Source organism: Cupressus sempervirens, chromosome 9, assembly GCF_028749045.1.
Source record: "Cupressus sempervirens isolate cs-2001-9-10 chromosome 9, ASM2874904v1, whole genome shotgun sequence".
Classification (NCBI taxonomy): domain Eukaryota; kingdom Viridiplantae; phylum Streptophyta; class Pinopsida; order Cupressales; family Cupressaceae; genus Cupressus; species Cupressus sempervirens.
Genome location: NC_143126.1, coordinates 711,718,022 through 711,744,300, shown reverse-complemented (window position 1 = coordinate 711,744,300; position 26,279 = coordinate 711,718,022). Strand labels below are relative to the sequence as shown.

Sequence of the window (26,279 nt, the reverse complement as noted above, 5' to 3'; positions counted from 1 at the left end):
GACAGAGCTATCGACATCATTTTTAGGACACCGCATCCAAGATGACTCTCTTGGACACTTCGGTCAATCAAACTGTGCTTTACAATTTTGTGGTCTAGGGCACCTCCCTTTTGGAGTCAAATTGGGCTTTTGTAGAGAGGGTGCAAACTCTTCTTCTCAGAAGTATCATCAGGTGCCACCAAGGTACTCCTCACAGTATTATTCTAGTCGAGTTTGGGGCACACCCTTCAAACTTTGTGCTATCTTCAACCCAGTTTGGTTGCTTAATCTCCTTCAGTTCTATGTCGATTTGGTTGCTTCATCAACATCATTTTCAAAACACCACACCAAGATGACTGACTCTCTTGGACACTTCCGTCAATCAAATAGTGCTTTATAGTTTTGTGGTCTGGGGCACCTCCCTTTTGGAGTCAAATTGGGCTTTTGTGGAGAGGGCACAGATCCTTCTTTTTAGAAGTATCATCAGGTGCCACCCAAGTACTCCTCAGAGTATTATTTTGGTCGAGTTTGGAGCACACCCTTTCAAACTCAACACTATCTTCAACCTGGTTTGGTTGCTTCATCACCTTCAATTCTATGTGGATTTCACCTTCAATTCTATGTGGATTTGGTTGAGAGGCAGCATAGGTACTCTTACTTGGCCTATCGCTCCTTTGAGGTAGTTGTGGGTGTCGACTCCACTAGCGATTGCTTCTACTTTACTGAGGTCAGTCGAGACCAAGATGGAACGCTTTCCCCCTTTCGAGTACTCCTTGGATGCGCCCGCTCACCTCCTCCCTTCCTGTCAAGAGATGAACGGGCATGTCAGGATGGACATCTACAAGCAATATATTTGTATCACCTGGGTCAACCCTCTAGGGGGAATTGTGGCAAAGGATGTCATTCTACACTAAGTAGTTTCTTGACCTACAAGATGGGATGGTTGTGCAGCCTTCATACCTCTCCGAATGTTAGTCACATGTGTTGCACATCTCCCTAGGGTCTTTCAAAGTAGGTTCTCACTGACTTTGCATCTAAACGTATCATCAAATTGACAGGCATCATGGGATTTGTCAGTTTTGTGACATGGGGAAGCCTAAGACAAAGACACTTCATTTTCCATTGCCCCATCTACTATGTGGTCAAAGGGAGGTTTTACTAGATTTTCAAGGGGTGTCAATCTCCTTCCTCCTTTGAGTTTACAAACCAGTGATACCAAACCCTTTACCTTTAGGAGACCATGAGGCTTTAGGTCTTACACCATATAGATTTAGTCTCCTTCAAGGCAGACCTCTGATCAGCTCATCACCACCTCCTCAGTGGTCTCCCCAGCTCGGGGTGCAAGCAACCACTTGGTACCCCTACCCAAAGCACACCAGATCTGTGCAAGCTCGTCGAAGTTACTCTAAACAGCTGCTCTCCACTTCCAGCAGTATTCAGCAACAACACAAGGTTTCCTCTCGCCCTAGGTCATATTCCTCAATTCTAGATTTCTTTTCTACGGCAAGGCATGTCTAACTTGTTGCAGACAGCTGCCCGGGTTCTTGGCTCTTTTGTTTGTTGTTGTCTATGATTTCCCTGGGCACCATTTGGTGTTCCTGCTGTTGACTGGCCTCTCTTCTTGTGTTCTGGCAGTTCCTTTCACCCTCTCTGTGGTCTCTTGGTGGACATCAATAAATTTATATTATCTTATCTCAAGTTAAGCTTTATTTTAATCTTATTGGAATATAATGATTGATTTTTCTATTTCTTGTATTCTTACACAATTATCATGATTCACTCCCTTTAGCAAACAAAGATTTACATATCAAATTAGTGTTATGGGACTGCTTTGCATTAAAAAAACATTCTGTTTATTTGTTTCTTTAACAATAGGCCAAATCATACAATTTATGGAAAATTTATATTGCTCTTGCATTCCTTATATGTTGCTACTGCCAGAAACTCATATCATTTTGTGAATCATGATTAAAACAATTGTTGTTCATGTTCATCTGAAAATTTAAAATTTGTATTTATTTAACTATCCATCATTTTATTTACATGTTGCCAAACACAGACACATCCCTGATACTAACTCGACAAAGAAACTGAAAATGGCAAATTCACCCACACTCATGTCTTGACATACAAAGCAGTTATCATAGATTTTAAATTTTTACCATAACAACCAACTTCTCACCTAAGGGCTGCATCTATAACTGTTTTAAACTTGTCTTCAAATTAGTACATCAGATTTATTACCTTGAGTTTCACATATTAGGTGGCATTAAATCTTCAAGCCCAAATGGTCAATGATTCAATCCAGAGTGAAAATGGAGGACGGCTTGGGATTTTCTTTGATATAAATATAGGGTGTGAAGTTAAACAGTAAACTACAAGGCCTCCTCTTTTAACCACAACCAGACCTCAAAGAAATGGAAAAAAGTAGCCAGTAATGCACTTGAGGCACTATAATTTTAAAACTATGGTAAAGCAATTTATGCATTGATCAATACTGTAAAATTGTTATTCTGGTCAGATGCTGCTCATTCTGGTCAGATGCTGCCTATGTTTAGGGTCCAGACATTTTTCATACTGACTACCTTTATAAACAGTAACAAAATTAAAGGTAGGCTGTGGCTCAATAATTTCAGAATATTCTCAATAACATTTTAAATTACTTATGCTCAAGTTTTTTTTATAAAGTTAATAACACTTCTAGAAGACCAATATTAACAAATAGCATTACTATATTAACTTACAGTTTGCAAGTCAAGGACATGTAGATCATTGAAACATGAAGAATGAGAACCACCACCAAATATCAGAAGATATTTATCAGCGTGAACAGCTGCAGTGTGATCAGACCTTGGCGACGGAGGAGTACCACTACAGAAGCAAAACAGATAAATATGCAATAAATGAGTAATTGATGGCAATAAGATCTTTCGAGACTACGATAGCACATAATTGTATATGGTAACTTTGCTTACACAGCTTCTATAGCATCCCAAGTCATTGTTTCCAAATCCAAAATATTCAAATCATTCAATAGGCTCCTCTTCGAGTCCTCCCCTCCAAACATGACTAAATTGGACCCAACAAGAGTCACAGTTTGACCTCCACGTGCAATCTGACGGTAAACATGGATAATTATCACTGGAATTGCAGAATTATTCTCTGATGTATAAAGAACAAATACTTGCAACAGAATGAGAACTAACTAAAAGCAAATCACGTGATGGAAGAGATACTTCTAAACATGTCTTTCAAAAGTAAATAAGCATAGAAGATTTGTTTTAAGAACTTAATAGAAACAACAATAAACACAAAATCAAAATGAATCAACGCAGACATTGACAAGAAAACGTACCGGAGCCTTTCCATACGACTTTAATACAGACCATGTAGAGGTTTCTGTGTCAAAGCATTCAACTGCACGTATAAAATAGCCATTTTAAAAAATGAGAGTATGCATATTATTTAAAATATAGACAATGAAATAAAAATCTGCTATCCAGCCATCATGGTCCTTTAATCAGAATATAACTTCAGAGAAGGAACACTCCACCTGTTACTGTATCAGATGGATCTTTGGTATGTCCAGCTACAGCTAGAAGCTTATTTCCCCATCGGACCTTTTAAAACAAACAGGTAAAATTCAGTCAGGGCGTCTAAACCAGGTTCTGTAATAAAATCAAAGCTAATACAGTCGGATGAGAATGACCTAACGCATGACACCTGGATAAAACAATTTGATGACATTCAGCAATGTAACAGTTTTCTGTCATTTTTGTTCTCATGCTACGCACACATTCAAAATGCATTTCACTTTAAGTAAAGAAAACCTGATAAACATGAATATCAAAATTACTATCAATTTGTAGGCTGTGGAATAAAAACAGTATCCTCAGACAAATTACGAGGAGAGGGTGGTTACCCTATGCAAATAAATGCCCAGAAGTCCTAAAATTTATATCAAGCTCCTAGCCCTATATCTAGGCATCTGCCACATCAGCTCTCCATTCAAGAGTTCAAAGATTATCTGAACCTCTGCAGCTTTTACACTCATACATCTTGTTTTCTATCAGATGAAGCTTTGAAGCATCTTACTTGGCTTCACTGGTATGCTGCTTCATTTAACTTGCTATTTCTAAATAAGAAATTATATTTGTAAAAGTTATACTTTTGTAGAAACTATTCAACGCGCATGTGCAGTAGGGTCTGTTGATGAGGATATAACAGCAATAATCAAAGTTGTAAATACAATATATTATATAGAAGATAACAGCATGATATATGGTTACAAAGAGAGCAATATACCCAACCCATTTGCTATAGGAGCCAGGGACAGCAATCAATAGAAAGACTATAAAAGAAAGCAAAAAGAATCTATGTTAAGACTCGAGAGTTTTATGATCAGATTTGAGACAGTGGATCTTCCAGGCTGCTCCAAGATACAGTAGCAGTATCCTTTCAGATCTCATATGGAGAATTTTCATTGGTTCCATGTACTTTAATATGGTCAGATGATATTGATATATTCGACATTAGAATGGTATTTATTGGTACCAATTGCAGGCAACAGACTACACTATAGGCCAACCAATGGAGGATACAATTTAAGACAGCAGGAGCCCTGAGACTGTCATCCTCAACCTCATTGACCATCCACTGCATGGTTGACCCCATACTTTTGATGGTATTGATGAGTGTGGCAGGACTGATAGCCAGACTGTATTAAGCTCGATGTTAAGAGGCCTCATTCAGGACGACCCAACAACCACTGAACAGAGGCTTCATTTAACTTTGTATACTCCTGCTGATTGAATCTTAAAAGGAATCCTCAATTTTAAATTTTGAATAAAAACTATCTGCCAGTCATGTTGAGTATGAGAATGTGTGTGAACATAATTTATGTCTTCTTGACATTAAGTCTCAAGCTAGCCTACCAGGGAACCACCCCATTCCAATGTAATGGACACCCTCGAATTGGCGAAAAACTGAACCAACTGCTGATAGGAATTTAGTCAAATAATTTGCATCCAACTCTTAATTTCTCCGTTGAACGTTTAAACCCTTTTATGGCTCCGGAAATAATATGTTTGTTTCTTTTTATGTCTTTGCATAGATTTGAAACCACATAGCATGAACAAGAAGGAATTTATAATAATATGCAAACTGAAGATTGAACTACTGCTGAAATAAGATTAATTTTCAACTAATAAAATCAAATACATTGCAAACTTTTCAACTCACTAATTACTCCAGCATTATAACATAATTTTTCAGTAATGACTTTCCATCTTGCTGCTACAATAATATGAATAGTGCCGCGCTACAATGCTGCTATAGTAAAATCTGCCTTCAATCAATCAAAAACCCTTATAAAATCATCCCTTCACAATGGCATAAGCATCAGAAAAGAAATGAGAATGATATGAGCAAACACCCAATCCACTTGTAGCTGGAAATGCACCCAATCTGCCTGTTAATGAAGCTGATAGCAATGAATTCCGAAGGCCAAACCCGAAAGGAATGACATCAAGAATGTCGCAAGGGAGGATAGACATCCTATAATGCCAAGAACGGATCTGCAACTCACACATCAATTTTCTTCTCATATTCCACCACCGAATGAAGCCACTAACACTCCCTTTTATTCTTTCTCCAAGGGTCCATTCCACTCACACGAGCAATGTGGGATAAAAGATGTGCAATATAAAACATATTAAAATAATCACTTATGTCTCCCTTAAGCATCCCTTTTGATTTGCACACATCCCCATAGAATTTTAATATTAAAGGAACATTTTAATATTTTACAACTAAATTAATTGTTACTTTAATAATTCTTCAGGCATAAAAATATATTAGCTATCGAACTCTGAATAGCACGGGTGATAGCTTGTTAGAAAGCTCTCGCCACGGAGTATCAAATTCAATCACCAAAACTAGCCTCCTCTATATCCTGCTGACTTACTAAAAATAGTATGCATGCCTGAAACTAAGTAAACTAACTCTGTTTTGGCCCAAACTAGAGATGACTAGGCCAAAACACTCTAAAATCCCTTTAAAGTTTTAAACCCTCCGTTAGCCCTCGGGACCATGTAGAACTAAGCTAACACACACACACTTGATCTACTGGGAACATTACAATCCGCCCCCTTGAAATTGCTTGTCCTCAAGCAATCTCAGTCCAACCTACTGAATAACCTACTCTCTCTCATGTAGCATCCTCCTCCATAGGTCTTTCCATCTAACCAAATACTCCTTCACTATCCTAGTTCTAAGTTTCCTCTCTCGAGCATCCAAACTAGCCTCAGGTACTAACACGAGCTTCCCCTCCTCATCCAAAGGGGGTAAATCTGTAGAAGGAACTTCACTCTGACCAATGGCTTTCTTAAGCCTCGACACATGAAATACATTGTGCACCCGACTGCCCTCTAAAAGCTCAAGCTCATAGACAACTTCTCCCACTCTGTGAATCACCCTGTAGGGACCATAAAATCTAGGCTTCAACTTCTCTACTTTGTTCCTCTTGAAGGATGACTGCCTATATGGTTGTAGCCTCAAATAAACCATATCCCTTAACTAGAAACTGTGCTCTACCCTATGTTGATCAGCATACAACTTCTGCTGATTTTGAGCCTGTTGTATGTTCTACTTGAGTGCTCTTAGGATATCCTAACTATCCTGCAACAGGTCTTTGGCTTTGGGCACTTAGCTGTTCCCCAAAACTAAATCCATTAAGCTGGGTGCTTCATACCCATACAATGCCATAAATGGAGCCATCTTGATGATCATGTGATATGTGGTATTGTAACAATACTCCCACGTGTATAACCACTTGACCCATGCTCTCTGTTGCGCAATCACATAGTTCCACAAATAGCCTTCCACCCATTTATTTACTATTTCCGTCTGCCCATCTATCTGAGGGTGGTATCTCGTACTAGGTGTACAATCCATACCGCACAACCTAAACAACTCTTGCCAAAAGGCGCTCATGAACTTGCTATCCCCGTCACTAACAATAAATCTTGGTATCCCATGCAACCTAAAGACCTCTCTTAAGAATCAATCTGCAACCTATGCTACTGTATAAGTAGAAGGAATAGCAAAGAAGTGAGCAAACTTTGTTAATCTGTCTACCACCACATAAATACAATCTCTTCCCTGCACTCGTGTTAAACCAGCGATGAAGTCCATAGAAATACTTTCCCACTTCCTGTTCGGAAATAGGCAAGGGTTGTAGTAAACCTGCAAGAAATGTGTGCTCTCCCTTATTCTGCTGACAAACTGCACACTCCCTGACATACTTTTGAACATCATCCTTGAGCCCTCTTCGTGAGAGCCGCTCTCGGATTTGCCTATAGGTCTTGAAGACCCCTGGATGCCCAATTGTAGGTGCATCATGAAATGCCCTCGAATCTCCTCTCTAAACTATGATGTAGGGATCAAATAAGCCCTGTCCTAAAATCTGATCAACCCATCCAACATCGGATACCTATCATCCTAAATGGTGCCCGTAACTATCCCAGAAGCCCAATCATCTTGTGCATACTCCGCTGCAATCCGATCTCTCCAATCTCCTGAAACCCTTGCTAGAGCACATGAGTGAGGTCTCTGAGATAAGGCTTCAACCACCACATTATTCTTACCTTTGACAAACTCTATATCAAAGTCATAAGCCTGCAATTTAGTAACCCATTTCTGTTGTCGATCATTAAGATCACGCTGGCTCATGAAGTATTCAATACTATTGTGATCAGTTTTGATCACAAAACGCCCACGTACCAAATATGATCAAAATTTGGCCAATGCAAGCATTATGCCAACATTTCCCTGTCGTAGATAGAATAACTTCTCTCAACTCCTTGGAGCTTCCTACTCTCGAATGCAATGGGGTGTCTCTCTTGTATCAATATTGCTCCTATCCCGTCTCCTGAAGCATCACATTGAAGCTCAAATGGCTTTCTGAAATCAGGTAGAGCTAAAACTGGACAAGATGACATCACCTGTTTTAAGTGGTCAAAACAACTCTGCGTTGCCTCTATCTATGTGAAGGCTCCTTCCTTGGTAAGATTTGCCAAAAGTGCGGCAATTTATGAGAATCCCCAAACAAGCATCCTGTAAAAACCACATAAACCAAAGAACCCGTTAAGCTGTGTGAGGTTTGCGGGAGTAGGCCAATCCACAATAGCTCTAATCTTTTCAAGATCAACTTGAAGACCATCAGCACTAATGATATGCCCAAGGTTAAGGAGCTCGGGCATGCCAAACTCGGATTTTGATTCCTTGGCATACAATGACTCTCTATCCAGAATAGATAACACCTCCTCCAAATGCTGCAAGTGCTACTTCCAGGTCTTACTGAAGACCAAGATGTCATCAAAGAAGACCAAGAGGAATCTCCTCAATTGCCCCTTGAACACCTGATTCATACAACTTTGAAATGTGGCAGAGGCATTGGTTAGCCCAAATGGCATAACCATAAACTCGAAGTGACCATAGTGATATCGAAAGGTTGTCTTCTCGATGTCCTCTGCTCTCATCCTGATCTAGTGGTATCTGGATCGTAAATTGATTTTGGTGAAGAAGCATGTACCATGCAACTCATCAATCAGCTCATCAATCCTAGGAATGGGATACTTGTTTTTAATTTTTTTTAATTTCATGCCCTGTAATTGATGCACATGCACATCGTCCCATCCTTCTTCACTAGAATTGTTGCTGAAGCAAAAGGGCTTTTGCTATACCTAATGTGCCCCATCTCCAATAGCTCCTTAATTGCCGTCTCTATCTCATCCTTGTGTTCCTTAGGATGATGATAAGGGGTAATCATGACCAGTGTGGCTCCCTCCTCAAGCTCAATAACATGCTCTATTCCCCTGTCAAGAGGAACCCCGTGTGGAATATCACCAAATACTTTAGCATGCCTATGAATATCTCCTGGATATCCGGTGGATGACTCTTTACCTGTAGTTCCTGTGGGGCTGGCATGATGAAACACTCTGCTGCCCACTCTGTCATTATGCCAAAAAAGTCTTTGCATTCTCCTTGGGGAGACTACTCTGCAACTCCCATCTGAAAGTCCTCTGAGTACAACAGTTCTTCCCTCATGCTAGAATCTCATTTCTAGTTTGAGTGTGAACTCAACTAGCAAGGCCATCCATGTCATGCCAAGGATGACATCATAGTCTCCCATGTCTACTACATAGAACTCATCCTCCAACTCATAGCCATCTCCAAACCTAATGTGAAGATTAGATATCTTCCAAGTGCATAATAATTTGTCACCATTAGCTACCATGACTCTAAACCCAGCATGCTCCTCAGTCTATAAACTTCTCATGGCTACTAACCGTGCATCTATGAAGTTATGTGTAGCCCTAGTGTCAATGAGAGAGATCATTTTCTGCCGCTGGATAGTATCCTTGACCCTAAATATGATTGCCTTTTGAGCCCCTGTCAATCGTGCCAACGACCTATCATCCTTAGGAATGATGTTCTCCTCTGGAGTGCTACTCTCGTCCGAATTAGAGTGTTGATCCTCCCCCTCTGACTGTGACTCCTCCGCTGAAAAATACTCCATTTGATTTGCCTTAGCCTTGAGAGGGCACTTATGAAATAAGTCCCAAGGCTCTCTACAATGAAAACACAACTTCTTCCTCCTCAACTCATTTAGGGTGTCATTATCCAACTTCCTATTATCCCCTTTTCGTTGTGCATCATGGTGAAAAGGTTTTTTGTCCTTATCCTTCTTCGTAGTTGAATCCCTAGGCTGAAATTTGCTCTTAAAAGAAGAAGGTACTAAGTCACGAGCCTTCTTAGTGGCCTCCTGTAATGTAGCTGGGTCATGCCCCTTGACCCAACCCCTCAAGGGATCTAAGAGTCCATCCATAAATAGCACTACTTATCTCCTCTCTGAAATATCTGTAACCAACACAACTAATCTCTAAAATTCACTGATGTATGTCTCAACTGATCCCCACTGCTTGAGCTATGCCAACTCTTTAAATTGTTACCATGCCATGGTGCCACCACTCATACGCTAAGTCATCCAAATGAGTAGCTGCATACTTGATAGCCTCCTACTCACGCATCGGATTCAACTGGAAGTATGTATCTACCTTCTACACCCAAGCTTGTCCAGTTATATTCCTTGAGGCATCATAATAAGGTAAAGAAAGTTTCCCAACTTTCTTTCTCAGCTTAAGTTTTGATTTCTCCCTTCTGCTCTAGGCATGTGTCTCATCCTCAAGTCCATATAATCTCTGAGGGAAATATTTGCCTGAAACTCTGGTCCACTAGCCTCCCAATCCCTCCTAAATGATCCTGTAACTCGATAATCTATGGTTACTTTATTAGTTGAACAGGATCTCTAGGTGGGAAGGTGGGCAGAAAAGGTCTCGAGCTCGCTATCCGAGCTGGGCGTGCAACATGTCTAAAGTTATCAGCCTCATTCCCATTGCTGCCATGTCCATTATTATTACCATTAATGTTATTCTCAAAACAATTGTTGTTGCCCCAACCTCTATTATTATCATTGCCCCCATTTTCATTGTTTGCATCACCTGGATTAATATTGGCACCCATCTGTCTAACCATAAGCTGCAACATCATATCCATTTGCCTATTTTGCTCTTGTTGCATACACAGCCCCTCCTCTAACGTACCCAGTAACTATCTGAACATTACCTCCTCCTAATCTAGATTGGCATTCCTACCTCCGCCTAGTCCTGTATTCTTGTCATCTCGGTTACCCATACTACTGTCTTGTTCAAAGAATATCTCCTCTGTGTCTGTTTGACTAGATTCTATGTCCACCTGCATGGATGAACTAGACTGCTTGCTCTGTGAGTTTGAATCTTTGTTGTCGTGCTCTGGTATGGCAGAAGTTAATGGCCTATGACACATGCTGAAACCTATGTTACCCGGGGATGTGTTTCCAGCTCTAAGCCTTGAGTTTTGTAAACCATCCCTGTTTCAAGGACTTGAGGACAGCCGAGAACGTTTCCAAGCCGTCCCCACTCAAGCAAGAAAATCGGAAACCGGTCCCTAAAACTTCTATAATGGTCAACACGTTTCCAGATGGTGTTGACCGTCCTGGGGAAACCGTAGCCATTTCGCATCCATCCTGGGGACTACTTGAAGTTTCCAATTTCAAAATAAAATTCAACTTTAAAAAAAACATTAATAAATGGTGATTTTCTGCCAATTCGTTGACCCCACATTAAAATAAAATATGTTAATATAACCCATGTTGAAAAAAAAAAATTTTGAAGCCATTGCAAACTTAGCATCCAAACTGCAAATTAAAACTTCAATTTTTGTTCAACAAACCAAACCTGAAAAATGATTGTAAATCAAACTTATTTGATATTCATATTGCAAACCTAGAAATGATTGTTGCTGGGTTGAGGAATACTCAGATTGTTTTCAGCTTTGATAATGCTCTAATAGCAGCAATAATTGCCCAAAAATAAATTGTTGTAGTTGATTACTGCCCAAACAAGATGGCTGCTACCCATCTAGGAAGATTTGGCACAACAAATTCAGTTTTCCTCCAAAACCCACAAGAAAGGGCTCTAAAGTCTAATCTATGGTAGATTGATTCTCTCATTTGATGTCATCCTATGTTCCAATTCTTAGACAATGATCAATTTGATGCTATATGTTCTATGCTGATTTGATGAATGAAATTGATAATTTTAAACTATGTTGCTATGATAAATGTGACAATGTTATGTAATTCTAAAATTCATGAATATATATATATATATATATATATAGCCATCCCCTGTCGTCCCCTATTCAACCAAAAAAAAAACACCATCCCAAAAACCCATTTCCTCTTCCCCCATCTCGCGTCCCAAAAACTCGAGGTAACATAGGCTCAAACATACATTCTAAACCTTTTTTATTCCTGACTTCAATGCTTTGACATTTCGTCAAACACTTTTCCCTTTATCCGACTATTCCAAATTCCTTGTGAGGCTTCCATAGGATGGCAAGACTTAAAGCTCTGATACCATTGTAATGGACACCCTAGAATTGCCCAAAAACTGAACCAACTACTGATAGGAATTTAGTCAGATAATTTACATCCAACTCTTAATTTCTATGTGAAATGTTTAAACAGATCTGCAAGAACAGATGTGCAACTCGCACATCAATTTTCTTTCATATTCCACCCCGAATGAAGCCACTAACGCTCCCTTTTATTCTTTCTCCAAGGGTCCATTCCACTCACATGAGCAATGTGGGATAAAAGATGTACGATATAAAACATATTAAAATAATCACTCATGTCTCCCTTAGGCGCCCTTTTTGATTTGCACACATCCCCATAAAATTTAAAATTAAAGTAACACTTTAATATTTTACAACCAAATTAATTGTTACTTTAATAATACTTCAGGCATAAATATATATTAGCTATCAGACTCCAAATAGCACAAGTGATAGCTTGTCGAAAAGCTCTCACCGTAGAGTATCAAATTCAATCCCCAAAACTAACCTCCCTTGTGTCTTGTTGACTTACCAAACATAGTATGCCTAAAATTGAGTAAATCAACTCCGTTTTGGCCCAAACTGGAGATGACTAGGCCAAAACACTCTAAGATCCCTTTAAACCCTTCATTAGCCCTCGGGACCATGTAGAACGAGGCTAATGCACACACACTTGGTCGACTGCTAAAGTGAGAAAGTGAAAATATCGGAGATCAGTATTTACCCAGTAGACTTGAGAAGCATAAATCCAGCATTGCACAATAAAGGTCTTTGCTCCCTCAAAAATGGTTAGTTGTATCAATAATGATTATATTGAAAATAATAGATATAGCTAATAAGATATTTCATATATTAGAGAGCTATAAAGCGTATATGACACTGACATTGATATAACAGACCCACTTCAAACAACAAGGTGATTTTTTGCTTTACCTTGTATATGATAGTTTTAAATGGCCAACCAACTCCGTGGAATATGATCTTGTGATCAAGGTTCAGAATAAACCAAGACTTGTCTATCCACCTACACAAGAAAACTTTAATATCTCTAGGTTACAACTTAAAGCCTGCAACTATTGCAGATCTTAACATGTTGACTCTTGACACTCACACCATCACTCAATTACAAATGGGGGCCCCCTCCTTTCTCTTTGATAGGGTTAGGTAGTAGAGCGAATTTCACATTCAGTTTGAAATTTTACATGTCTTCCGAAAAATAATGAAAACGGTAAAAATTGGCGAAGTATGGGAATTAGAAAGGTTGAACCAATCTGTGATTAGCCTTGTAAATTTGTGCAAGTTGAATCCACTTCCTTAAGTGGCAATGAAAAAAAAATACAAATTAGTGGACAGTGAAACCAAAAGAATCAATTTGAGCATGGAGGCTTTAATTTAATGAATGACGAAGCAATTTGAAATCAAAATGTTGGAGTTGGAAATGAAAACATTGAAACTTTGAATATTAAGGAGCAGCTATGATATCTCTAGTTTTCAAAAGGCCACTACTATGAAAATCATTAAATGCCAAAAGTGAGTATTTATTAAATACAAGCAAATGGATAAATGAATAGATTTTATAGGAGGAGGCTATGGATTTAATTCTTATCCCAGAAAACATTAAAGCATTTACTAATAGAGATCTAGTTTGGAAAAGAAATCAAATAAGACTACCATGCATTAAATTTTGTCTCCAAGGAAAAGCATTAAATGATTGATTGTGGTATTTAATAACGGGTAGTTGCTTTATTTATCAATGAAAGGACCATAAATTTAATTCAAATGAACCAGGTTTTAATTGGGAGACGTGATTTGAATATTGAAGGGGTTTTTATGTAAGTGAAAGGGGCGAAGAATTTAATTTGATAAGGCATAAATTATATGCTAATGGAGCTGCTATTTTATAAAGAGATATGATATTAATTAGACAACTTAATAGTAGGAAACTAAAATTGTAGAAAGTTGAAATAGTAAGATGCCGAAAATTGTGAGGATGAAATTCTAGGCGCCCAAAAGATAAAAAATATTCTACCATTATAAATTACAAGTCAAGTTCGATCAAAGGAGTGTACTTCACACTAGCAAATCAAACTTTTGGGAGAGCACTTGACGCAAGGAAGGATAGAGAAAACTAGGGCCAATGGCACACCCAGCTCTCTAAACCACCCTACAAGAGTTAACACAACAGAAGCAAACACAAAGAACATCAACCAAAGGAGGAAGAAGAGTAAAAATACTTTTATTGATTCTTCAAATATTCAACATACATGCCCAGTTGTAAGGCCTTCTAGGTTATGACCAAATACAAAATACATTCATACACAAAGATTAGTAGCAAATTCGCACTTTCCACTTTTGCTCTGCCATCCTCTTCAACTCTTTTCTCTTAACTGCCTAGCTCTAAGCCTAAACACTCTATTTATACTAGCCAAAACGGCTTACAGATTATTCTAAAACATGGAGAAGCCACAAGTCAACTTTTCGCAAATATTAAATGAAAATAAACCTAACATTAAATACACAAGTCGGCCTGCATCAGCAATTAACTGTCCTAAAATTGATGTCTGAGCAAAATCGCAATATCTCCTAGCTCCGATTGAGTTAGAACTCACGCTTCAGACTGTGGATAGATATCTAGGTCCTCTACAACCCCTTAAGTGCCCAAAGTCTGATTCATCAAAAAAAAGTGTGCATCCACCTTGAAAGTTAAGCATAGAAAATTGTCGCACAAAACTGCCAAAAATCGATGTTCCAGGAGAATTGCCATAACTCCCAACCTATAAGGAGTTAGAACTTGCACCTTGGACCATAAATAGTACTCTAGGCCCTCTTCAATCCCTGAAGTGCACAGCCCTTCATTCATTATGGAAAATTAGTTACACGGTCTACAACAGGCGCCCCGAAACAAGAAAATACAGCTTCAACAGAACCCAGTTTCAGCAGCAAGATAAAAACTGAAAACATGCAGGATAGCAGTGCAACCCAAGATGTTCCTGCATCAGTCAACCAGGGTTGGAAGAAATGATTCTCCTAAATCATTGAGATGTCACAACCTGAGTTGAATCCAACTCAGATTGAGAAATCTATGAAGCATCTTCCATAGGTATGTTCTTCCACTTCACCAGATATTCATAATAATCTTTTCCCCTTGTGCTCTTATCAATTCTCTGATCCAATATCTGTTCAATTTCTTCAGTCTACTTCTTAAGATAGTCCTCTGATACAATAACCTCATGATCTCACTCATGATACTTGTATAAATAAGCAACATTGAATATAGGAGATATATCCATGTCATCAGCTAACTCAACTTCATAAGCATTTCCATTGTCAAATTTCTTCAAGATCCTACAAGGTCCAAACTTCTTCATCTTCAGCTTACTGTATGTTCCAACTGGAAATCTTCCTTTCTTCAAATGAACCATTACCTCATCACCAACTTGAAAATCATGATGTCTCCTAGACTGATCAACATTCGCCTTATACTTCTGATTACTTTGTTCTATCCTCAACTTCACTTCCTTATGTAAAGATTTCATAAAATAAACGAAGTCTTCTCTTGCAGCACTTCTCTTTTCTTCACTAGCAATATCTCACAAATATGATACTCCTCTAGGCTGCATTCCAGTAATAATCTCAAAAGGTGTCTTTTCTGTACTCCTATTCACAGAATTATTATATGCAAATTCAGTTTATGCCAATACCATCTCCCAATTACTTGGCTTTTCCCTACTAAACATCTTAGCAAATTACCCAAACTTCTATTCACAACCTCTGTCTGTCCATCTATCTACGGATGAAATGTAGAACTAAACTTCAATTCAGTACCCATCTTTTTCCGTAAAGTCTTCCAAAAATAACCAACAAACTTATTGTCTCTGTCAGATAATACTTCTTGGTAATCCATACAATCTCACAATCTCTTTAAAGAAAAGTTCAGCAACATACTTAGCATTTGAGGTCTTCTTACATAGTATAAAATGAGTCATCTTAGAAAATCTATCCACTACAACAAATATGGAATCATACCCCTTCACTATCTTAGGCAATCCAAGAACAAAATCCATACTAATGTCACTCCAAGGTTTCTCAGGAACAATAATAGGTGTATACAAACCAGTATTTTGACTCACTCCTTTTGCAACTTGACAAACTGCACAACTCTTTACAAATTTCTAAACATCCTTATACATTTGCGGCCAATAATAATTCTCTTTCAACAAACTCAATGTCTTATCAATTCCAAAATGTCCAACCAACCCACCACTATGTTTTTCCTTAATCAAATTCAACCTAATAGAACTTCCAGGAATACACAACTAAATACCTTTGAACCACATACCTTCTTGAATGAAATACTCATTATACTTATGTGATTTGTCAAATTTGGTGCTCTACACTCTCTCCACGCCTCAGAAAAAATCAGGATCAGCATCATACAACTCTTTCATTTCATCAAAACCAAGAACTTCAACCTTCATTTCAGTCAACAAAGAACGTCTTCTACTCAATGCATCAGCAACTCTATTAGTAACTCCACTTTTGTGCTTAATGACAAATGTAAAATTCTACAAATACTCAACCCGCTTCATATGTCTTTGATTCAATTTATGTTGACTTCCCAAGTATTGTAAAGCTTTATGATCAGTATACAACACAAACTCCTTAGGAATCAAATAATGTCTCCATTTCTTCAATGCTTGAACAATAGCATAAAACTATTGATCATACACAGAATACTTTCTTTTAGCATCATTCAACTTTTCACTAAAGAAAGCAACAAGCTTACCTTCTTGACTTAATACAGCTCAAATTGCATTACCACTTGCATCAAATTCAACTTGCATCAGCACGATGAGGTAAGTAATGACACTCCATAAATGTTTCATATGGCACTAAGGCTACTGCCTTACATTTCAGAGATATATTTTAATTTGCATTAGTATTAAAAGGGGAATCTTGTGGATTCAAGTTTCATTGTCTCTTAAGCATATTACATTTCAAATTTAGGATCATGACTAAGTCTGTATTATAAGAGATGCTAATGGATGATATTGTACGGTAGGATGAGAGCAATAGAAGCTAGTGAAGTTGAAAGTTCAAAATCGAGGACAGAGGGTGGCTAAGAGCTAGATGACTTCAAGTGCAAGGGAGATGCTTCCCAAATTAATTCAAATGGAGAAACTCATGCAAACTTGAATTTCCTCCAAAAATCCAAGTTCGCTTGATGCTCCAAGCTTTGAACTACATGCCACAAACATAACTTCTACAAGTACAAGGTCAACCACAAGTTTGAAAGCCAACAAGATGCAGATCCAAACCCAAATACAACAAAATACAAATCAAGAAGCTATGTTACCACAAATTTCCTAGACTATGGGGAAGTGGCTATGGGAAACAGGTTTCTGGGACCAATTTTTTCCTTGAAGCAGGGGATGACAAGCGACGGTAGTGGGAACAACTATATAAAAATTGAGAAAGTTTTAAATATAAAGAAAAAAATTAAATATTCATATGAAAACATGGATAAAGCATGCTTATATTAATTATAGAGCCCTAACGTATAATGTTTGTGTTAAATCATTTAAGTTTGGAAATGTTCATTTAGGTTGCACCTTGTTAATGTTTTTGTAGCTGCGAAAGATATCATTCTCACTTTCTAACCAACAAAGGTTTCTCATAGTACTTGCTCGACCTCGTCATCTTTTCTTGGTTCAATCATCTATGTTGATGTTCTCTTGATTTTCTTGACTTCTTTATCATTACCGGAGGTCATTCTTGTGCCTGGGGATTGCAAAGTTGAATTGGTTTGACTCTCTTCTACTGTCACCAATAGTTCTTCTCTCATCTCTCTCCTTCATTTGGACTTGATCTCAGTGGTATTGTGTATTGTAATAGGTGTATCGATTTCATGGTCGAGTGGGTCTTTCGTGCTTGGTTTTTTCTTCTCATATTATTCTCAACTCCTTTACCATCGAGTTATGATGACATGGCACCACAAATGAGCTGACATGGCATCATATATTTGTTGTGTGTTCATGTTGATGATTCATGTCTAAATCTATCATTGCTTAATTGTTTTTCAAAGGCATTGTGTGTGTGTGTATGACTATGCATCATGCATGAATTATGAGGTATTGTCAATGATTATAAGTAGCCGGTTTCAGTGTGCCTATCATGTCCTATTAAGTTATATCTTGTCCGTGATTGTTTATTATTCATTCTTATTGCTGAAGAACCGATGAATTTAGAGACCATGTGAATTCTCTAGATTGTAACTCTTGTCACCTTCTTTTGGTGTATCGTGTGCTTTCTCAAGCAACGCTGAGCATAGTCTTTTCGGGAATATGTATCTTGATATTATTTATAGTGATTGCGTATACTAAGGAGTGTTGTATTGTTCTCTACAAGTGTGAATAGAATGAGTTATCCTATGCAGTGATTTTTCTACAATAAGCTTCATAAATGTGTCTCAGATTCATTCGGTGCATTATCTTAGCCTAATAATTTCGGTGTGTTTTTCATTGATTGTTTTCAGTATCTGCAAGATACTCTATCTCTAATATATTTTTTCTACAAATTTATGAATCAATGAAGCTCTGACATTTATGTGATTACGTTCATCTTTTGTGATATGTGTAATATATGCTAAAGCATCATTGGATTTATGGTTTGTGAGCATTAGATTTGTGTGAACAACTTTCTCTTATTGATGAAAGTATCTGAGAGATACTTGAAGCATTTATATTCTATATTTGAATAGCTGAAGTGTCCAATCTGTATATAGGACTTTATGATTGAGAGTTAAGTGTTATCAATCACAAGCTGGAGAACATAGTACTTATTTTGACCATACAATAAAGGACCTAGCTTTTGTGGGGCTGGGTTTTTCACCCTCTAGTGGAGCGATTTCCCAAGATTAAAAAAAAAATTCATTTGCTATTGTATTTCCAGTTATTGCATTCATATATTCTTGTTCAGAACTTAACACACCTCCACAGTGTATTTAAATGAGTATTAACAAATGTGAAAACCATTCATGTGTCCTTAAGATAGCACACTCCTATGCCTAGTAGACATAGCGAAGCAAGGATTGGTTAGAGGCACATCCAATCATCAACGTTATCTTCTAAGAGTAAAATTAGATTTTCTAAACATTGTCCCTTAACAGTTTGTCAACTGGTATCCATTGAATGAATAGTGTAAGTGTCTTTGTTATGACCAACATATTACATCACAAAATTGAGTAAAGTCTATGATTAAGAAGGAATCTTGAGCTTGTCACATTTGAATGCACGATTCATGTACACTATTTCGCATATGAGCATCCTAATTTGAGAGAGTTGGAGATTTGGTGTTTCATCCTAAAATACTAAGTATTCAATTTTGCATGTTGTCATGGAATAATACTCACATCAACACTGACCACTTTAAAGTACTAGATTTCATTTGTAATGTCCCCAATTTTAGCAGGTTCTTGTAGTTGGCTTGGTCAATTCACCATCGTGAGCTAACAGTGGGATTTGAGGGTCTCAGTTGTGGGGTTATAGGCTTTCCAGCAGCCTTTGGTGTGTTTTGGCTCTGTTTGAGGGACTTACTACTTCCAATAAGTCAAATTGTTGGTTTCAATGAACTCAATTGAGTTAGAGGAGTTGAGTGATGCTCTCAGTTTTAATTTCAGGCTTCTAGTTTGGACTCCAAGAATCTTGGAGATAGCATTTATTTATAGTAAGTCATCCCATCAAGTTCATTCATCATTTTGTTTTCATCAGGATCACTTTAGTGTTGTCAGATTTCAATTCTAATGCTTCTTCAATTGTTTTTGCAAGAGAAGTTAATTATATTATTATTCATCTAAATATGCTGAGGTTCCTATTTTTGTTGGTGTTGTATGTTCGTCACCTTGGTATCATAGCTCATTGGAACCGGGATGAAAAGTTTTAAATTGTGGACACAAGAAACAATGGCCTTGTTTGTTAGAATAATATGTGATGGTGGAAAAGGTCATTTTTGGAGCCAAAAGCAATTAATAAATTACATTATAATGGTACTTTATTATATTTTAATGTTGTGTGGAAAAAGCTTATTAATTAAAGTTCATTTGGAAAACTTGTGCCATTTGGAGATTATAAATATGAGGCCATTTGGTGGGAAAGGCATCTGATTAACTATTTGCTTTTGTTGTCTGCGAAGAGTTTCTAATTTTGCAAATTTCTTTGCCCTTTCTGAAGAGTCTAGAATTGAGAAGTGTCTGGTAATTAACAGCTGAGGTATTGTGAATTATTTCTGAGTATTATTATTGTCTTCTCATATTGTCTTTCTTCTATGGCTTGAGAAGCAATTTATTACTGTGGGTTTGGAGCTTAAATTGATTTTCCAATTCACTATTGAAAATATAGTGGATTGTATTTGGTTGCTACATATGATTTGGGCGACCATCTGGAGATTAGATTTGTGAATTTGTTGCAGCATATTGACTGTTGTTACTGTCAATAGAAGGCCATAAAATCATTTCAGCTTGAGGAGTTTTCCTGCTATGATATTTACACAATGGCAGCTTGTTGAATTGAGGGTTTGTGTGTCTACTTATAGCTCTTACTGGGCATCTGATTTGGTGGTAATTCTGGAGCGATCTATCTCCTGCAAATTGGGGTGAATTGGAAGCTGTGTGAGTGCCATTAATACCTCTTGATTGGGCGTCTATGTGGCTGTCAGTCTGAGTGATTATCTAAGAAGAATGATCTGCATATTGAGAGATAAATTTGCCTTATAAGGCTGCTTGTTTTTTTTGAAGTATAGTATCAGTCGAAGTGATATACTCATTACATTGAGTATTTGTATTCATGATTTATATGAATATTGTTTTATGTCTCATATTACTAATATGAATATATATATATATATATATAATCTAAGAAGAATGATCTGCATATTGAGAGATAAATTTGCCCTATAAGGCTGCTTGTTTTTGTTGAAATATAGTATCAGTCGAAGTGATATACTCATTACATTGGGTATTTGTATTCATGATTTATATGAATATTGTTTTATGTCTCATATTACTAATAAGAATATATATATATATATATGAGTGTATGTATATCTATGACTTACATAAGCTACGGGACATGACTTTGTTGTAGCCTCTGTTGGATTGATTTTATTAAAGCTACCTCATTGATGATAAATTGTCCCTAAGATAAGTATCTTATATATATTATATATTATGCATTATATATCTTATATATATGATATATGTAATATAATATGTATTATATATATTATGCATTTATTTATTATTATATTATAATATAATAATATTATATTATATTACATATATGCTTAATATATTAATATCATATATATGTTAAAGATGAGTTATACATATAGTCATTTATAAACTAAATTGTGATTAACTATAGAGACATGTCTCTTCATTTGAAGAGACATGTCTCCTCCTCTCATATTATACATATATGAGATCCAAATCTGCATTTGGAAATCATCAATTACAATGGCAATGTTAGTACATTTGCAAAAACTATCTTAAGTTACTTTAACATGGTATCAGAGCCAACCTGCAAATGTATGAATAAAGAATTACATCTTTCTCCTACGTATTATTATAGATTTTCAAGAAAAATAGCAATACCCAAAGCACAGGCTAAAAGGAAGGAAACACAAAGAAGAAATGTGTGGAAAGAAGATAAATGGTTAACACAAATCATCCACAGCTTCAAACTATTGAGGCCACGATAATGATTTCCAACATTCGACTATCTTCTAAGAATAAATATATGTTTATTGTAGAAGACTGACAACATCAACATCCGTGGCTAATAAGGATATCGCTATCTGCAAGATATCAGGTCAAGTTATGATGAATGTGCTTAGTATCGAGTGGGAATGCTATGTTTGGATCAAACATATAATAAAAAATAAACAGCCACCATATTGCAGAGGAGTCAACTCATTTATGCATGATGTAACAAACAATTATGAGCACATATTTAGAGATAACTGTTACTCGAGGCCAAAAGACTGAGATTGAAGGGAAAAGACAGTCTTCAAATATAGGCAGACCAAGCAAAGATGACAGGGATGACCAAAGTGAAATCAGCCCTCTTGTATCTAATCATTGCCAGATTACATAAAATGTTATATTGGCTTGATAGATTCTGGATTTCATACAATCTGTCATAAACCATAGATTTATATTGAAATCTATATTACATTGATTTATTTGTGTGGGTGCATGGTTTTGAAGCTGTTGAGCATCAATAATGAGTGGGAAGTATACCGTGGAAAGATGACTGATGCTGCAAAATTATTGTTCAGGGCGAGGTCATCATTTTCTCTGCAAAGGAAAACAGCAGTAAAAGTATATATGGCATTAAATAATGTCGATGAACAGTGAAATTTTATAGTGAAAGGGGACTACTTAAAACGAGAGTTTGTTTTTTATTATGGAGCCCAAACTATTGCAGAGATATATCTTGAATAAGTCTTGAACTTGTTATATTGCCTAGATATAAAATCTCTTTCATTAGATTGAAATTTATAGTCTCAAAATCATGAAGTTTAAAATTAAAATAAGGGCTGCTCATGGTACTTGAACCTTTAGATATGTGACTCCAAAAATATCCAAACGACTTGATGTATTCAAGCATTCAAACGACAAAGACATGCATGAGCAAGAATGAATTATCGAGAACAACTATGGAAGGGGTGAGTCATATTATTGGTGTTAGAGAATCAGACAAAACTGGCGGATATTAAAAATAGAAAAACTGCGGAACAATTCAATAGCCAATTAGGAAGTGGGAACATTATAGCAATATCTAGACAATAGCCCGAACTTCTGGACCTTAGAAATTGAGTGAGTGTGCAGCAAGATATCTGACCGAGTGTACTTGTGAAGACAACTGAAGCAAAGTTGTGCTTGCCATTTTGCAGCGACACAGATTGAAGGCATCATGCAGGCGGCTTAAAATATCTACAGATATATTTAAGTAAATATCCTTGACATAGGGTAAGTAGATGTATGAAACATCACAAACTTTAACGTTGATGCTCGTGAAAAGTCTTCAAACACATCAATAGAAGCATAAGTATCCGTGAGTTATTATTAAGGTTATTTTCATATTATTATGAAATGTATTATTATGAAGTATATTATTTTGGGATTTTATAGTTGAACAATGAAAGCATATATAACGTAGATGAGATATTGAAAGATGGAATATATGCATATTATAAATATATATGTCTAAAATATATAGTTAAGTTAAATATTTATTTATCTATATTATATTGGAATGATCTTATATTATTATGTAGAATTATTCTTGAGTATTATATTAATCTCTCTTATTTTTATACTATAAGAGTTATTTGCCTTGATCTTTTCCTTTGAGAATGTTCTTGCAGGAAAAGCAAGATAGATATCACATTAAGAGGGAGCTTGACATTTCATTTGAGGCTTTTGTAGAGCAAGGAGAAATTGTGAAGGGGAGCAGTGTAATATAATATAATAAATGAGCTTCATTGAGTTCTGAGAGAATTGATTCGATGGAATCATCACACATGCTACAGAATATGGTGAAGGTTCTTCTTCTGAAACACCCACATATGGAGAAATATAATTAGTTCCATTTCATCATCATGGATGGAGAAAGGTAAAATCAGGTATCATTATACTTGTTTGGCATATATCATCATATTTAATTTTGATAAGGAAATATGTATATATGGAAATAAAGAAAATATATGTGAAAGTGGATCAAGTATTGTCTCTAAGATATTATCCTTTGATTACTAGAGAAAATTATTTTTCAATTATTATATACTGAAAAATATCTTTCTTTCTTAATTTCTATACATATAAGCTATCTCGCTTGTTCTTTTTCCTTCGAGAATGTTAATTCAGGAAAAAGAGGGAGGTTGATATTTCAGGCAACTTTGAAAGAGAGGGAGCAGATAGATGATATGATTCAATCAATCTTCGGTGATCTCGATCATATTGATTCAGAGGGAGTAAAATGTGTTGTGATAGAATCTTCAATGATCGATAAATTGTAACAGTAAAGAGGACTATAATTCATCCAACTATGTGATCTTAATGGACCTACCCCTTGTGTACAAAGAAAGAAGTTGTCAAATTTGATTTGATGTAAAAGTGTTAAATGATATAAGCGTGGGAATTTTACATTGTGGGGGAAATAATAGACAATGTTTTATTCCCACTTGAACCATCTTTAGGAAAGGAGATATTCCATGACCCTCGTGGGCAAATAAGTACTTGTATCTTTTACAATTATCTATTCATTTATTTGTAATTCTATACTTACTATAAGGGTTATTTGCTTTGATCTTTTCCTTTATGTTTGAGGATATTCTTAAAGTTTAAGAAGGTTGGTACTTCACATATGCTACCAAATATTGTGCAGACTAAATCTAATGATAGTAGTTCCAAAGACCCTGATGATTAAAATGGATAAACCGTGGCTCTTGAAGAAAACATCTTTGATGATTAAGATTATGAGATTCTTCTAATTAAGAGGGAGTATGACACTTCATCGAAGGCAATGTTGGAGCTTAGAAGATTGATACTCAAAGGAATCTAGAAATACATGTGGGTGACTGCATGACGTGATGGGCCTACTCTTATGTATATCATGAGGAAGTGATGAATTATCACTAGAAAATCAGACAATTGATTCAAAGTGAGTTTGACAAGCATCCTTGGGTGAAGAGAACTTCTGAGGAAGTAACTAGAGGACCTGACTTCCCAGGATCGATGTTCAGAGCGAGAAATTTTGAGATACAATTCTTTGTGGATGATATCTTCTCTATGAGGAGAAGTTCTAGGGGAAATCCTTTACGCTCTCCTCTATGAGAGAAGTATGAGGTGAAAACCCTATGTACCACCCTCTGATTTGGTTCATGGTGGTTACTATTTCACATATGATATGTAATGAAATGTGACAATCTTTCATTAACATATATAAACAGAAGGTAACCATTATAAGATGAAGATCTTGTAAATGGTAGACTTGTTATCGTGGTTCTTTGGGCTGGATTTTGCCAAACACCATGATAACGAACAAACAAAAGGTAATTGTTTATAAGATGACGATCTTGCAAATGATAGGCCTGTTATCATGGACATCTCTAGATATTGTTCCGGGCAATTAGAGATCATAGATAATGAACTCATTTGTTATCATGGACATCTCTAGACATTGCTTCGGGCAATTAGAGATCACGAGTAACAAATTTTCATGTTATTACTATGGACATCTCTAGACATTGCTTCGGGCAATTAGAGATCATAGATAACATTTTCAATATTACTTTAGATATTGTTTCGAACAATTAGAGATCATGATGTACTTTATGATAGTGTTAATAGCTTGGTGATTTTAATTATTTCACTAGTCACTATTTCAGAGTGTTAAAATCAAATAATATGTTATGTATAGATATCCTTGATTCTGATGTCTCATAAAATGTTTTTGTTACTTCTCCTTTGCTAAGAGGGAGTGTTGAAGTATAGCATCAGTCGAAGTAATATAATCATTACATTGAGTATTTGTATTCATGAATTATATGAATATTGTTTTATGTCTCATATTAGTAATAAGAATATATATATAGATATATATAGTGTATGTATATCTATGACTTCCATAAGCTACAAGACATGACTTTGTTGTAGCCTGGATTGATTTTATTAAAGCTACTTCATTGATGATAAATTGTCTTTAAGACAAGTATCTTTTATATTTATATTTATATATATATATATATATATATATATTATGCATTATATATCTTATATATATAATATATATATGATATATGTAATATAATATGTATTATATATATATTATGCATTTATAAATTATTATATAATAATATTATATTATATTACATATATGGTTAATATATTAATATTATATATATGTTAAAGATGAGTTATGCATATAGTTATTTATAAACTAAATTGTGATTAACTATAGAGACATGTCTCTTCATGTCTCTTGAAGAGACATGTCTTCTCTCATATTATTCATATATGAGATCCAAATCTGCATTTGGAAATCATCAATTACAATGGCAATGTTAGTACATTCGCAGAAACGATCTTAAGTTACTTTAACAGTTTTAGCACCAGCATTTTCTGTGATTGGTGTGTTGTTTTGAGAGCATTGAGCCACATTCAAGGCCTATATCAGACTCATCATTGGGCATTGGAGCTGGACAATTTCTTCCTGCAGAATTCAAGCACCAATTTTAGC

General features: G+C 36.2%; 1 protein-coding gene across 2 annotated transcripts in view; it reads right to left on the bottom strand.

Moving 5' to 3' along the window:
* The window catches only part of LOC149540701 (acyl-CoA-binding domain-containing protein 6-like), an 85,026-nt gene that overhangs the window by 17,544 nt on the left and 41,203 nt on the right, over positions 1-26,279 (bottom strand). For both annotated transcript variants that reach the window (XM_089801800.1, XM_089801801.1), the window contains 4 exons: positions 3,533-3,599; positions 3,335-3,396; positions 2,955-3,094; positions 2,724-2,850 (listed from right to left, as the gene is read on the bottom strand). In XM_089801800.1, the coding sequence (XP_089657926.1) occupies positions 2,724-2,850; positions 2,955-3,094; positions 3,335-3,396; positions 3,533-3,599 (396 nt within the window). The remainder of the gene's footprint in view (positions 1-2,723; positions 2,851-2,954; positions 3,095-3,334; positions 3,397-3,532; positions 3,600-26,279) is intronic.